Source organism: Belonocnema kinseyi, chromosome 8 (genome assembly GCF_010883055.1).
Source record: "Belonocnema kinseyi isolate 2016_QV_RU_SX_M_011 chromosome 8, B_treatae_v1, whole genome shotgun sequence".
In the NCBI taxonomy this organism is placed as follows: domain Eukaryota; kingdom Metazoa; phylum Arthropoda; class Insecta; order Hymenoptera; family Cynipidae; genus Belonocnema; species Belonocnema kinseyi.
Window position 1 is genome coordinate 95,386,736 of NC_046664.1, and position 12,704 is coordinate 95,399,439.

A 12,704-nucleotide genomic window follows, 5' to 3' on the forward strand; every position below is an offset into this window, starting at 1 on the left:
TAAAAGAAATCCCTGAATTAAAATACAATGAGAATAGTCAAGATTCAATATAACAAATGACATATGGTTTATTAACCCTTAATATAAATCAGCTTTCCTGGCAATAGATAATCTTATTTGTCTAAGCGACAATCCTACTCTACTTTACAATATAGATATTGGAAAAACTTATAGTTCCAAAACAAAAAATCTACATACAACCCAGTGGGCACACAAGTCCTAAACTTGTCCTATATACGTCTTTCGGAGGACGTCTTAAGGACGTCCTGAGGACCTTTTAAAGATATGAAAAGATCCAAAGGATGTCTTAAAGACGTCAAATCATATGACATAAATGTACATTCTAAGGACGTCCCGGTTCCCACTGGGAACTAACTATTTATACTAAACTAATCTGCAATAGATTAGGCGCTTTCCGTTGATGCTACTCCCCGACGCTTAACTAAATTCGCATTATTAAGTAACAACAAAATAATAAAGAGACTCTTGCGCCTCTTAGCATTCATGCTGAAGGTTATCCAACCTCTAAGTCATGGTTTTAAACATAAGGGCGCAAATTCACGATTAGCCAAAATTGCACTCAGAAAAGGAGAACAAAAAACGATAACCATAGATGTAAGCAAAACTCTAAGGGGTGGACATATTCTACAGGAATAACCAGATAGATGGACGAAAACACAAAGGGGTGATCATACTAGATAGGGGTAGTCGTAATCGAAAATTTAAAAAAAAAGGTAATTCGAAAGGGCAAACAAAATGCGGTAACTAAATGTTTGAGCAATAACTCTAGGGAGTCGTCATATTGAACGTGGATAATCGTAATCAATATTTACAAATTTCAGAAAGGATTTTTCAAAATTAAAGAAAACAGGTTACCATAGTTTAAAAAAAAAGGTAGTTGTATTTTATCAAACAGGGTCAATCAATTCAAAAAGAAGGGGAGGTCTTATTACAATAAGATAGAAGAGTAGTCAAATTAAGAAGAGTGGTTAGTCATATCTCAACAAGAGGGGAAACCATAGTTAAGAATAGTTAATTTGTCCAAAAAGGGATGGTCATAATTTTACAGAAGTGACATTCAAAATTTCACCAGAAACAGATAACTGGTTTAGCGAAAGGGGTAGTCATAGTTTAACACAAGTGGATAATCATAATTTACAACAAAAAGATAGTAAAAATTCAACGAGAGGAGTAATCAATTTAAAAAAAAGGGATAGTCATGGTTTTGTACACGGGGTAGTCAGAATTTACAAAAAAGGGACATTCTTTCAAAAAATAGGGTCAAACACAATTCAAAATGAGGAGTAATCAGAGTTTCGTCAAACATCACAATACATAGCATCAAAATAGAGTAACTTCAAAGTCGGTACAAAGAATTTTAGGCAAAATCATATAAAACAACAATAATCATAACTCAATCAATCAATTGGCAAAATTGAGCAACATAATACATTAACATAAAATCAATGATTGGCAAAATCAAGAAACATATTACATCAGCAATCAATCGATAATTGGCAAAATCGAGTAACAGATTACATCAGCAATAATTCAATAATCTGGATAATCAAATCACAATATCAATAAAATGGAAACATTTTTTGGCATCAGTATGAGTAATAAATAATAACAATCATTAGTCAATCAACAAGAAATTAACAGTAATCTAAAATCTGTCAAAAATCCACATTTTTGGGTTGTAAAATTGCACAAAACAATTACTTTAATTTAAGAGCATAACTTGGAATTTAATATTGACTTTAGCAATAGGCCCGGTCATCGAACAACACCTTGAAGACGTGCCATCAATTTTTTCCCAAAAAGTGACCACACAAAAGTAGAATAATTACATTTAAAAAAAGGAATTTTATAATTTCACATCACAAAACCTCCATTAAAGCAAAATCCAGGCAAGGTTAAAAATCGGAAATTATCTTCGATTCATGTAAAGTTTATCTGGCAAGATTAATTTTTGTTCCGGTGAATCTTTCACTTGGAATCGATGTAAACTTTATCTTTAATTTTTTCTGTGATCATTTGTTCACTACTCGAACCCTAGCGAGATCACAAAAGAAGAAATACAATGTGATAGTTGCATTCGGATCGGCCATTCGGTCAAGTCCGTGCATCTTCGGATCAAGTTTATCATAGTTTCCATGGAAAACAGGTATGTTATGAATAGACAGGATATGTTTTATATGAAGTGAATGAAATATTACATGCGTAAACTTTAAATTGACATTACCTACATTTACTTACAGCGATTAAGAAAAACAGGTGAATCTGAACATAACCTCGAAATAATGACAAGTCGGCCCGGCATGTTTATTATACTTTCGATTGATTATTCTTTACCAAAGAAATGTTTGGTGGTTTGGTTTTTTGACAGTGTCGGCAGCGATAATTTAAATAATAATTACTTATTGTCAATTTAACAATCATTACTTAATAATCATTTTAATAAGTTAAACATTATTTCTGAATTTAATAATGGATTACCACTGTTTTTTCACAGATCGATCCTAAAAGAAATGCACATCAGGAAATGCAGATGGAATTAGTGCATTTCATCTTGGTGTATTTCAATAAACATTGTTGAAAAATCTTTATCTTCGGATCTTATCACAAGTCTGGTGATTGATCAGCCTAAAATTAATAATCTTGTTGGTGATAGGCTGGTACCAGTAATAAATCTAGAATAGAAATTTTAGGCCGATATTTACATTCCAATTTTTATATTTTAGAAAATGTTTTCTCTGGGCCAAATCTCAAAATTTCGTTTGATCAACTACTGAAATAAATTAAAAAATCGCTCAGAATAGTGGTGCATCGAAAAGAAATATAGAAGCGAAATTTTAGTTCGGAATTTTCATTCCAATTTTTTTAGATATTATTCTATAATTATCTATTTTATCAGGTCTGAAAATTAAATTCATACATCACTGGTATCTTATCAGAAAGTAAGAATGTTTGAGTGTAATTCAAAGCTACTCGAAATGTTATTTTAATTTATTTTTTTTAGGCCTCGTTCAACTTTAAATTATGCTGTTAGAAGTGAAGACACCAATTCTGTAAATTTTATTGCAGATGTAATCTTTTTCATTGGAGGTTGTCCTATATTAATTATCGATTGATCAAATGAAATTTTGAGATGACGCCAAAGAAAATATATTCTAAAATAAAAAACTCCCTAATGACTTTATTAATTAAAATTTGTACAAGTTAAATTGCCTCAAGATATCTTTCTGATAACCTATACCATTAAATTGACTCAGAAGTAATTTTAAGGGCTAATCAAATGCCAGTTTACAAACAATATCCAAAAAAGAAATTTCGAAAATACAATAATTCAAAGAAAAAGTTGGTCCGGAGAAAACATTTTCTAAAATAAAAATCATACATAAAAAGTTTATTAATTAAAATTTGGGCTTGTTAAATTGCTTCGAGATTTTTTTTTTGATACACCGATACCATCAAAATTACTTAAAATTGATTTTAGTTGCTGATCAAATCCCAATTTGGAAATCAGACCCAGATATAGCAAGTTCGAAAATAGAATAATTAAAAAAAACTGGAATGTAAATATCGGCCTAAAATTTCTCATCTAGATTTATTACTGGTCCAATCCTATCACCAACAAGTGTTTCATTTATTTTATTGGTTGATCAAACCAAATTTTCAGAAGAGGTCCAGAGAAAACATTTTCTAAAATGAAAAAAATCCCTAAAAATTGTATCATTTAAAATTCGGGCAACTTAAATTGTTTCGAGATATCTTTTTGATACGCCTATACCATTCAAATGACTCAGATAATTAATTTCAGGCTCATCAATCCCCAGTCTTGGGATAAGGTCCAGAAATAACGATTTTTCAGCAATGTTGATTAAAAAGCACCAATTCTATCTACAGTTCCTGATGTGTATTTCTTCTACGATCGATCTGTGTAAAAAACAATGGTAATCAAATTTTAAATTCAGAAATAATGTTTAACTTATTAAAATGATTAATAAGTAATGATTTTTCAATTGATAATAAGTCATTATTATTTAAATTATCGCTGCCGACACTGTCAGTGATAAACATACAAAACCACCAAACATTTATTTGGTAAAGAATAATCAATCGAAAGTATAATAAACATGCCGGGCCGTTCTGTCATTGTTTCGAGGTTATGTTCAGATTCACATGTTTGCCCTAATCACTGTAAGTAAATTTAGGTAATGTCAATTAAAAGTTTACGCATGTAATATTTCATTCACTTTATTTAAAACATATCCTGTCTATTCATAACATACCTGTTTTTATACCGTAAATAAGTGGTAAACACAATTCACTCTTCGCCCACTGGCATCGCAGAATATTATTACTATTTTATAGTATTTGTCACTCAGCAGACATTCCATAATGTTATTGGCACAGAAAAAAATTGACGTTCACTTCTCAGTGCACATGTCTCATTTCATTATCAATCAAACACTTTTATTATTTGTAATTACTATGTAACACAACCGATATTATTTTAACACTTGTGTCCATTTGAAGTTCCGTACATAACAATGGAAAATATGATAAACTTGATCCGAAGATGCACGGACTCGACCGAATGGCCGATCCGAATGCAACTTTAAAGGCGCGAAATATGCAAAATACCCCTGCATAATGGCTTCACCCCTGCTATTGTGTAATTCGGGTAGCATTTGATTCGCCATGTATGTAAGCCCAAGCGTGTCCACCCTGTATAATGTAAAAACTTGCAATGTACGATATAACGATTTTGCGCTATTATAATGCGATAATTACGATATATAGCCCAGGAATTACGGTATATATTGTAATTAATGCGATATAGTTTTCTTAGTGTATCAATAAATATCGTGAAATACATTTTTCACTATCCGCATATCACATTCCTGGATAGAAACATTCCAATGTAAATTTCGTAAGATTCGGAAAAATGTTCCAGGAAGTTTCCCGAAAGTACGTAAATATCCACCTATCTACAAAGGTTCCTGAAGAAGGTGCGTTGAATATTCGTCAGAATTTTCGCATTATATAAATTTAATTAATTTAATCAATTAAATTCCCCACGAATATTCCTCCAATCTTCCTTGAGAACCTTACTGTATATGCGGATATTTAGCTACTTCTGAAAACCTTTAAGGAGCATTTTTCGGAATTCCCTAAACCTTCCATCATAATGTTCCAGGAATGTTAAGGGGAACTTTTGTGCTGTCCCGGCCTCTCTTACGGTTTCCGAGATATTTTTTGTTGGAAATTACAATAATGGCGAGTTTCCTAGTGTGCCAGTGGAACATTTCCAAGCGGCGGACATTTTACGCGTCCCGGGCACTTGCCCGAAACGTTCCGCTAGAACGTTCCGTGCTATTAGGGTAGGTATTTGTACAATATTTTCATGCAAAATTCATTAGAAATTCCGAGTTTCAAATAATAACTCCTACAGCCTTAAACATTATTTGGTCAGACAGAAAGTTTATCAAGCTTTCATGTCTGTATTTTCTTTTAGAAATTCCGAATATGAAAAAAACTAGAACCATTTGTCAAGTGCATAGCCTAACTCAAAAATACCAAAAAATGTAGAAATCCAATCGACTTATAATAATTTTAATATTTGGAAAAAATACTATTTACCAATTACCCTCGGTAATTAACTCCTTTGCTCTATATAAGAAGATTTTAATGGGATAACAATTCGAATATTTCCAGATTTATGACTTTTATTAATTTTAAATCTTTTTTTTTTTTGTGAGACACATGCTTCGTAATGATAAAACATTTTATGTAATGTATTGCATAAGAGGTTTAGTGATGAATAATATTTGTTATAATATGTTTTAAAAATAAGCAAATTGTGTTAATTTTTAAATTTTAAAAATATGAGTATATATCAAAAAAGGATATCACGGAGTTTGTTACCCTTTGAAGAACAGAAATGTTGGATTTCTTCTTGGCCGGGGATTCACAGCACGTTCGGTGATTCCCCGAATCAACCATGACCGCACGCCCTGTAGAAGGAAGTTGTGAGGCTACGTCGGAAACCGAACCAGAACCAGTGTTTCGGTTACGTATTAAAATAAAAATCTTTGCAACAAAATTAAAAAATAATGAGAAACAATTTTATATTTTGAACGTAAAGCTTCGTATAGAGAATTCAACTTATTTATAAATGGGTCTTAAATCCTGTTTTCTATTTCCATGAAAAATATTTCAAAAGCATTGCTTTAAAAAAAACGCTTGTATTCAATAATCACATATTATACATCTGAAAGAACCTGATAATAAGCGTTGAATTCGGCAGAAATAAGAATTAGTATTCCTATGAATATGCGATTTTTCCTCCATCTAAAAATCGTCCAACGGGTAAATAAAAACTGCAAATCCTATGCTTCTCAATCGACCTAATAAAATTTAACGAAAGCATTTATTTAACCTATTTTTATTATTATATCGTTTTATAACTTATAAATTAGGAAAATATTCAAATTTATATTCATTTGGATATTAATAATTTATTTAAACGTGTTTAAAAAAAGTATTAATGTATAAATGTAAAATACATGAACTAAAATAATCTTTAAACTAAGGAAGCAAGCTTGAATTGATTGGAATAAAAATTTCAAAACTTATATTCCACATGAAGGAATTAAAAAATGTATTATACATGTCCGAGGCGAAATATAGGCCCTACTTTGAAACTCTTCACGCTATTATTTGTAGGGTCTAAGGCTGTAAAGTACCCAGTGGGCACCGGGACGTCCTAAAGACGTCCTTAGAATGTACCTTTATGCCATATGATTTGACTTCTTTAAGACATCCTTTGGATCTTTTCATGTCTTTAAAAGGTCCTCAGGACGCCCTTAAGACGTCCGCCGAAAGACGTATATAGGACAAGTTTAGGACTTGTGTGCCCACTGAATGGAGGATATTCCCATACGATTTTTGTCCCTACTTTAGCACTCTCATGGGGACAAATTTCCAAATCTTCCATTTGGGGCGTCAAAATAGAGGCTTAGTTTTTATTTCTAATTCAACGCTCCACACTCTACCTTCCTGTACAGAATAAAATTATTTGACGAAAAATTAATAAGAGTACAGCAAGAAGAACATTTGCGTAATGTTTCAAGTTATTTTGCACACGGAGAAAAATATCCATTAAAGTTTATAGAACTAATCCTATAATAGAGGATACGCTGGGTATTTTAATAAAAGTTAAAATCGTCTAGTCCCAAAACTATAGAGAACAGTTCTATAAAATTATAACCGATTGTTCGCCACAAAAATTTAATCTTTTGTATTGTTATATCAGTTCACATGTTTAAGCACGCAATTATTTATTATTACACAATCACCACACTATTTATAATCGCACGCTATGAAAAGTTTTTATTCGCCGCGGGGGTTCGAACCCTATCAGTTTCGCATTCCTAACGCCTAAAGCCTCTCGGCTAGCCTACAGCTTGAAGTATGAACAAAAATCTAAAATATAACCTACAGCTGTGCATGACCGTCTGCAAATTTTTGTGACCCACTTTGTAAAAAAATATTGCTACGCTTATAATTATATGTGTATTAAGTTTTTAGGTTTTAGAAATATCACAAATTATGATTGTATATTTTATGTGCTTAAACAAGATTTAAATTAAATCCAAAAATATTTTAAGATATTTTCAAATTTTTTTTTAAATCAATATATATTTTCCGGAATTTAATAGATTTTAAAGAATTTCCGAAGATTTCAACACATTTAACAGACGTTAAAGAATTCGAGAACATCATTGATACTTCAAAATTACTTCAAAATCTTAAAACTCACGTAAATTTTACTGAAATGCATTAAAAATTCTTCAAAACTACTTAAAATCACCTAAATTCTTTAACAATATCTTTAACTCTTTTAAATAATTCGAAATCTTTTGAAATTCGATTCTGAACTTTAAAAAAATTTTAATCAAACAACTCCCGTTAAATCCTTTGAAACTCCTGAAAATCTCTTTAAATACATAACAATATTTTTAAATTAAATGAAGATCCTTAAACTCTTTAAAATTGTTTGAAAATTATTTGAAATGCTGCGTAATATTTTAAATTCCTTTACAGACTATTCAAACTATATTAAATAGATTGAAATTCCACAAAATCCCTTAAAATCACTAAAAATCTCTTAAACTCATAAAAAAGTATTTTAAAGTCTTTAAATCTCTAGAAAATTCTTGTACTTTTTGGAATTCTTCTAAAATATTTTTAAATTCTTTGAAATTACTTGAAATCTTTTAAAATTCATTTATAAACTTTAATCTTTTTTAATTTAAAATAATGTTTAAATCCCGTTAAATTATTTTGAAATTCATGAATCATCCTTTTAAACACTTGAACATATTTTGAAATTACACAATAATACATAAACTATTTTAAATTTTCTTGGCATTTTTAAAAATAATTTTAAATAATTTGGAGTCTTTAAAAACTTGTTGAGCGTGCAGAGAAATAGAGGAATATGTCAGAATATTTGTGAATATTTCGGGATATTTCGGAATACTTTGGAATATCAAGAATACCATAAATATTGAAAGAATACGTGTTTGGCAATATTTAGTGAATGCATCAGAAAGACTGAAGTGATCGACCCCTCGGGATATAGAAATAAATTGGTTTAAAAATATGACATTTTGAAGAAACAATTTTTTATTTCAAGTTTTTTAGAGAATAACGTGCGAATAACAATCATTGTTGACCGAATCCATTTGAAATCAGCAGGGACCTACACTTGAAATCGCAGAATTTCTCGAGAGCGAAATATGTTTTTTTTTTAATTCATTCAATGATTTTATAAAAAATCGCCTAGTCAGCTTGAAGTTCAAATTATAATTATATTCTGTAATTACAATTTTGAATTCTAGAATTTCAGAAGCTTCAACTTTGAAGGATTCAATTTTTAAGGTTTTGACCTTGCCCTATTTTCTAAATTTCTAATCTAAAATCATTCGATTTCGTGATTATTTAATTCAAAAGAAAATTGTGTGAAAGGAAAGTCTATTTCTTCAGAATCTGTGGTAACTAATTTGGAGTTATTTTTTGTGGTACAGAAAAATCTCAATACAAAAGATTTGAATCTGTTTTACCTTTTTCTTTTGACGTTCATTCTCGTGTGTATGATACCTTTTTTTTGGAGGGGGGGGGTTGGATCTGGGTTCTTTATAATTATCATAAAAATCTTAGCGCTATTTTTCCTTTTGCTTCAGCCACCAGATTAGGGCAAACTTCTTTCCCCTTAAAACCATTCCGATGTTATCACTTAAATATTTATTATTTAAAACGAATTAAACTGTTGTTTTCACAAACTGCGGTGATGGGATTTTAGAGAAAAAAACAAAGTATCTGTCACGAGGGCGCAGGCGTCGAAGCGCTGAGGCCACATATTTTGTGCGTTAAAATTTAAGAGCGTTAAAAGAGAATTTAAAAATTCTATGGAGAATATGGAGGTTTAAATCAGACATAAGTAAAACTCAAGAATATAGAGGTAAGAACTTCAATGTAGGTGCTGAAGCTTGTACAGAAGCAAAAGGGAATGAAAATATCTTCAGGAGTGGCTACGTAGGAGCTAGTAGAATAAACAGCCGCAAAGTAGGGACAATACTTCCACTTGGAGCGTCAAAGTAGGGCCTATATTTCGACTCGGGTATTTTGTGAACTGATTCGAAGGAATTAAATAAACTCAAAATATGAGCACTTTTGCGGAATACAAGACATCTCTGTGAGGTGTGCCTGTCAATACAATTAGAAGGAATTAAATATATGGAAAACACGTTCTCTTTTGGAGAATAGGAAACTTTGCGGCGGTCAGTATGGATCACGACATTTTATACAGATGGAAAAATCGCGCATTCAAAAGAATAGAATACTTTTAACGTTTACGCTGAAATCTGAAAATATTAATTTTTCTCTATATTCAACGATTATTAGCGGAAATAATGGGTGTTTTAATATTTTTAAGAGACTTTATTCAAGTATCGAAGTATACATAGTGCCAGTCGGAAGCAAAAACTCTGGCAGACAGAAATCATTAAGTACAATTTAAATAAACTTAATATTGTCACATTTTTCTGCAATATATTATTATATGTCCGTATATAAGGCCATGGAATACTTAGCATACTTTAAGTAGAACATTTCTTGTTACATTATTTGTAAATATATGAAAGCTTATAGACAGCAAGCATTAGAAACTCAGTACGCTATTCATAATTAAAAAATATAGTTAATAAAAAATCCATGTACATGTACAAAAAAACTTTTATTTTATTTCTAGAGAACCTTACAAAAACAAAGGGCCCCGCACAAAATTGATGGAAAGGGCCTTTCGACCAAAGTTGGGTCTGTTTCAGTTCTATGATGCTTAGGTCATACTTATCAAAACTCGTAATGTCAGAATTTCACTCAAAAGGCTTTATGCATAAATTTTGTGCCGAGACCTTTACACGTTTGTCATAATTAACACTAATATAAATTATACATTTTTACAAAATTTCTAAATTCACCAATTAATTTTTACTTGTCACAGGGAAATTCTAATTTGTTGCTCTGAGCGCCTGAATATTGTTTGCAAAAATCTCGACTAGATTCCGGCGTTTTCAGTATGTACTTATAATCCGAAGATGGACGCCACGTATCTAATTTAGATTCTTGTTTTGTCGGCATATTTACACTTCCGGCGTCTTTAAAAAAACCATTACCCTTATCATCAAGTACAGCAGCTTTTGGAGGTTCAGAAAAATAGTTATGTTCTGAATAAATCTTAGAATTAAGACCAATGGTAAAGCCTAAGTGACAATTGTGGATATAATTGTTGAAAACGTGGAATTTTCCAAATCGCATCAAACCTGGCGCTCGGGCATTGATGTTATCAAAATAGTTGAACATGATGGTCAGTCGAGGATAATTATTGTTTTCAGCAATACCAGCTGGATCATCTGATGGATAGCCAAGAATCAAACCATATTCGTGGTTCATAAACTTGCAATTGCTAATGGTGATGTAATCAGTTGTAGCAACTTTAAGTAATTTTCCTAAATCACGTTTGTCTACTTTCCGCCCATCAAAGGTGCAATGGTCTACCCAGTATCGCTCACCATGATCTAAAACTAACTGAGTATCACTGTTACCGATATTTCTAACATCGTGTATGAAAAACAGATTTTGGAAGATGATGTTTTTCGAATTGTGGCCTGCCCTTAAATATATGTTGCAAATATAATTTGCGTCCCAAGAACCGATTATAGACTTGTTAGCCCCCAACATAACAGTAGCCTTTTGAGCTGAGTGAATATTCGCAATTATGACTAAAGTACGAGGCACTGTGTCACTGATGTATTTCTTCAATTCCTTCAGATTTTTTATATAAACCACTGGTCCCTCCGAACCTCCAGTTGTGCCACCTTTTTCTGCAAAACCCGACATCCCATGCAATTTTTTACATGGGTAGACATTGTCTCCAGCAACGACAGTTAAGAATGGCTGGAAAAAAGTAAAAACAATCTTTATTATTCTCGTTTTTTTAAATATATTACACTTTCTGTGAAGGTAAATGATGTTATATGATGTGACGTTTTACTGACTACTGTATTTTATCCGACTCCTTATTTTTAAACTAAATATAATATCGTCTCAAAATGTTGGAAAATGGAAGAAAATATAATACTACACCACTGTCTTGCCGAATGAGGTTTGCATTTTTCAAAGAAAATTTATTATTTTTAAATTTTTTATGTTCCTTTTACAGTCGTTGTCCAAGCAGACAGAAAAATGTAAAAAAAAATCTTTTCTTAAAAACTACAAATTTCAACGCCATATTTTATTTATTTTAAACAGATGGGGGAAAACGTCAGAGACTATAATTTATCAATAATTTTATTTATAAGTAATTTATGCCAAAAAGAAATCACTACAGTGATTTGAATATTGAGATTTAAAAATATATATTTTATTATCTCAATATTAGAAATCATAAAAAACAATTGATTTTTCCTAAAATTATATAATGTATTAATTAGAAATTATCTTACCAAAATTAAAAAGAAAATAGTCTTCATCTTCCTTAATTAAATACGTAACTTATACAGAAAAATTGATCTTCGGTTATAAACTCTATTTACGAATAGTCGATTACTCACAATCATCATACAATTTTTTACCTCACTATATATAAGCCTGTAGGATCATTGATAAGTAAAGTGACGAATGATTATTCATTTTTAATTGATCATTTTTTAATTTCATGTGTAGGTTTATGTTAATTTTATGAGCAACAGGTGGCTAAGATTTATATTGGTGACGCTTCCCAAAGAATATATCAATTTCTTTGCCTATAAAATTACGTGTTTAAGTGACGTTACATGTCCGAAAAAATTGAAGTTTTAATTCTACTACGCAGATAATGTCTGCGTACATTCGACAAACAATTCAACGTAAAGACGACGAGACCTTTCATAAATTATAGCACAATATTTCTAACACCTGTTACACACCCTTTATACGTCACAGTCCTACGGACTGAGATTTGCCAGTAAAATTAAACACTAGAATTTAATTTTTAATTCATTAAGGGCATGTACAATAAGGCAGTCAAGTTTTTTTTAATTGTCATGTATTTCGCCGACAAATTTGTTTGAATCCACAAGAAAATAAATGCG

At 31.0% G+C, this 12,704-nt stretch overlaps 1 protein-coding gene across 1 annotated transcript; it reads right to left on the reverse strand.

The window, feature by feature from the left end:
* Window positions 1-10,001: 10,001 nt before the first annotated feature.
* LOC117178231 (pectin lyase-like) lies at window positions 10,002-12,184 on the reverse strand. The gene is made up of 2 exons (XM_033369547.1): window positions 12,078-12,184; window positions 10,002-11,529 (listed from the first exon to the last, which is right to left on the reverse strand). Exons 1-2 carry the CDS (start codon window positions 12,102-12,104, stop codon window positions 10,564-10,566), a joined length of 993 nt encoding a protein of 330 aa, XP_033225438.1. The 5' UTR covers window positions 12,105-12,184; the 3' UTR covers window positions 10,002-10,563.
* Window positions 12,185-12,704: the final 520 nt, after the last annotated feature.

Excerpts from the sequence above, each read along its gene's own strand:
- LOC117178231 (XM_033369547.1), bottom strand. The coding sequence starts at position 12,104 with ATGAAGACTATTTTCTTTTTAATTTTG. Across the intron at positions 11,530-12,077 it reads CTATTTTCTTTTTAATTTTG|CCATTCTTAACTGTCGTTGC; the intron begins GTAAGATAATTT and ends ACTTTTTTCCAG.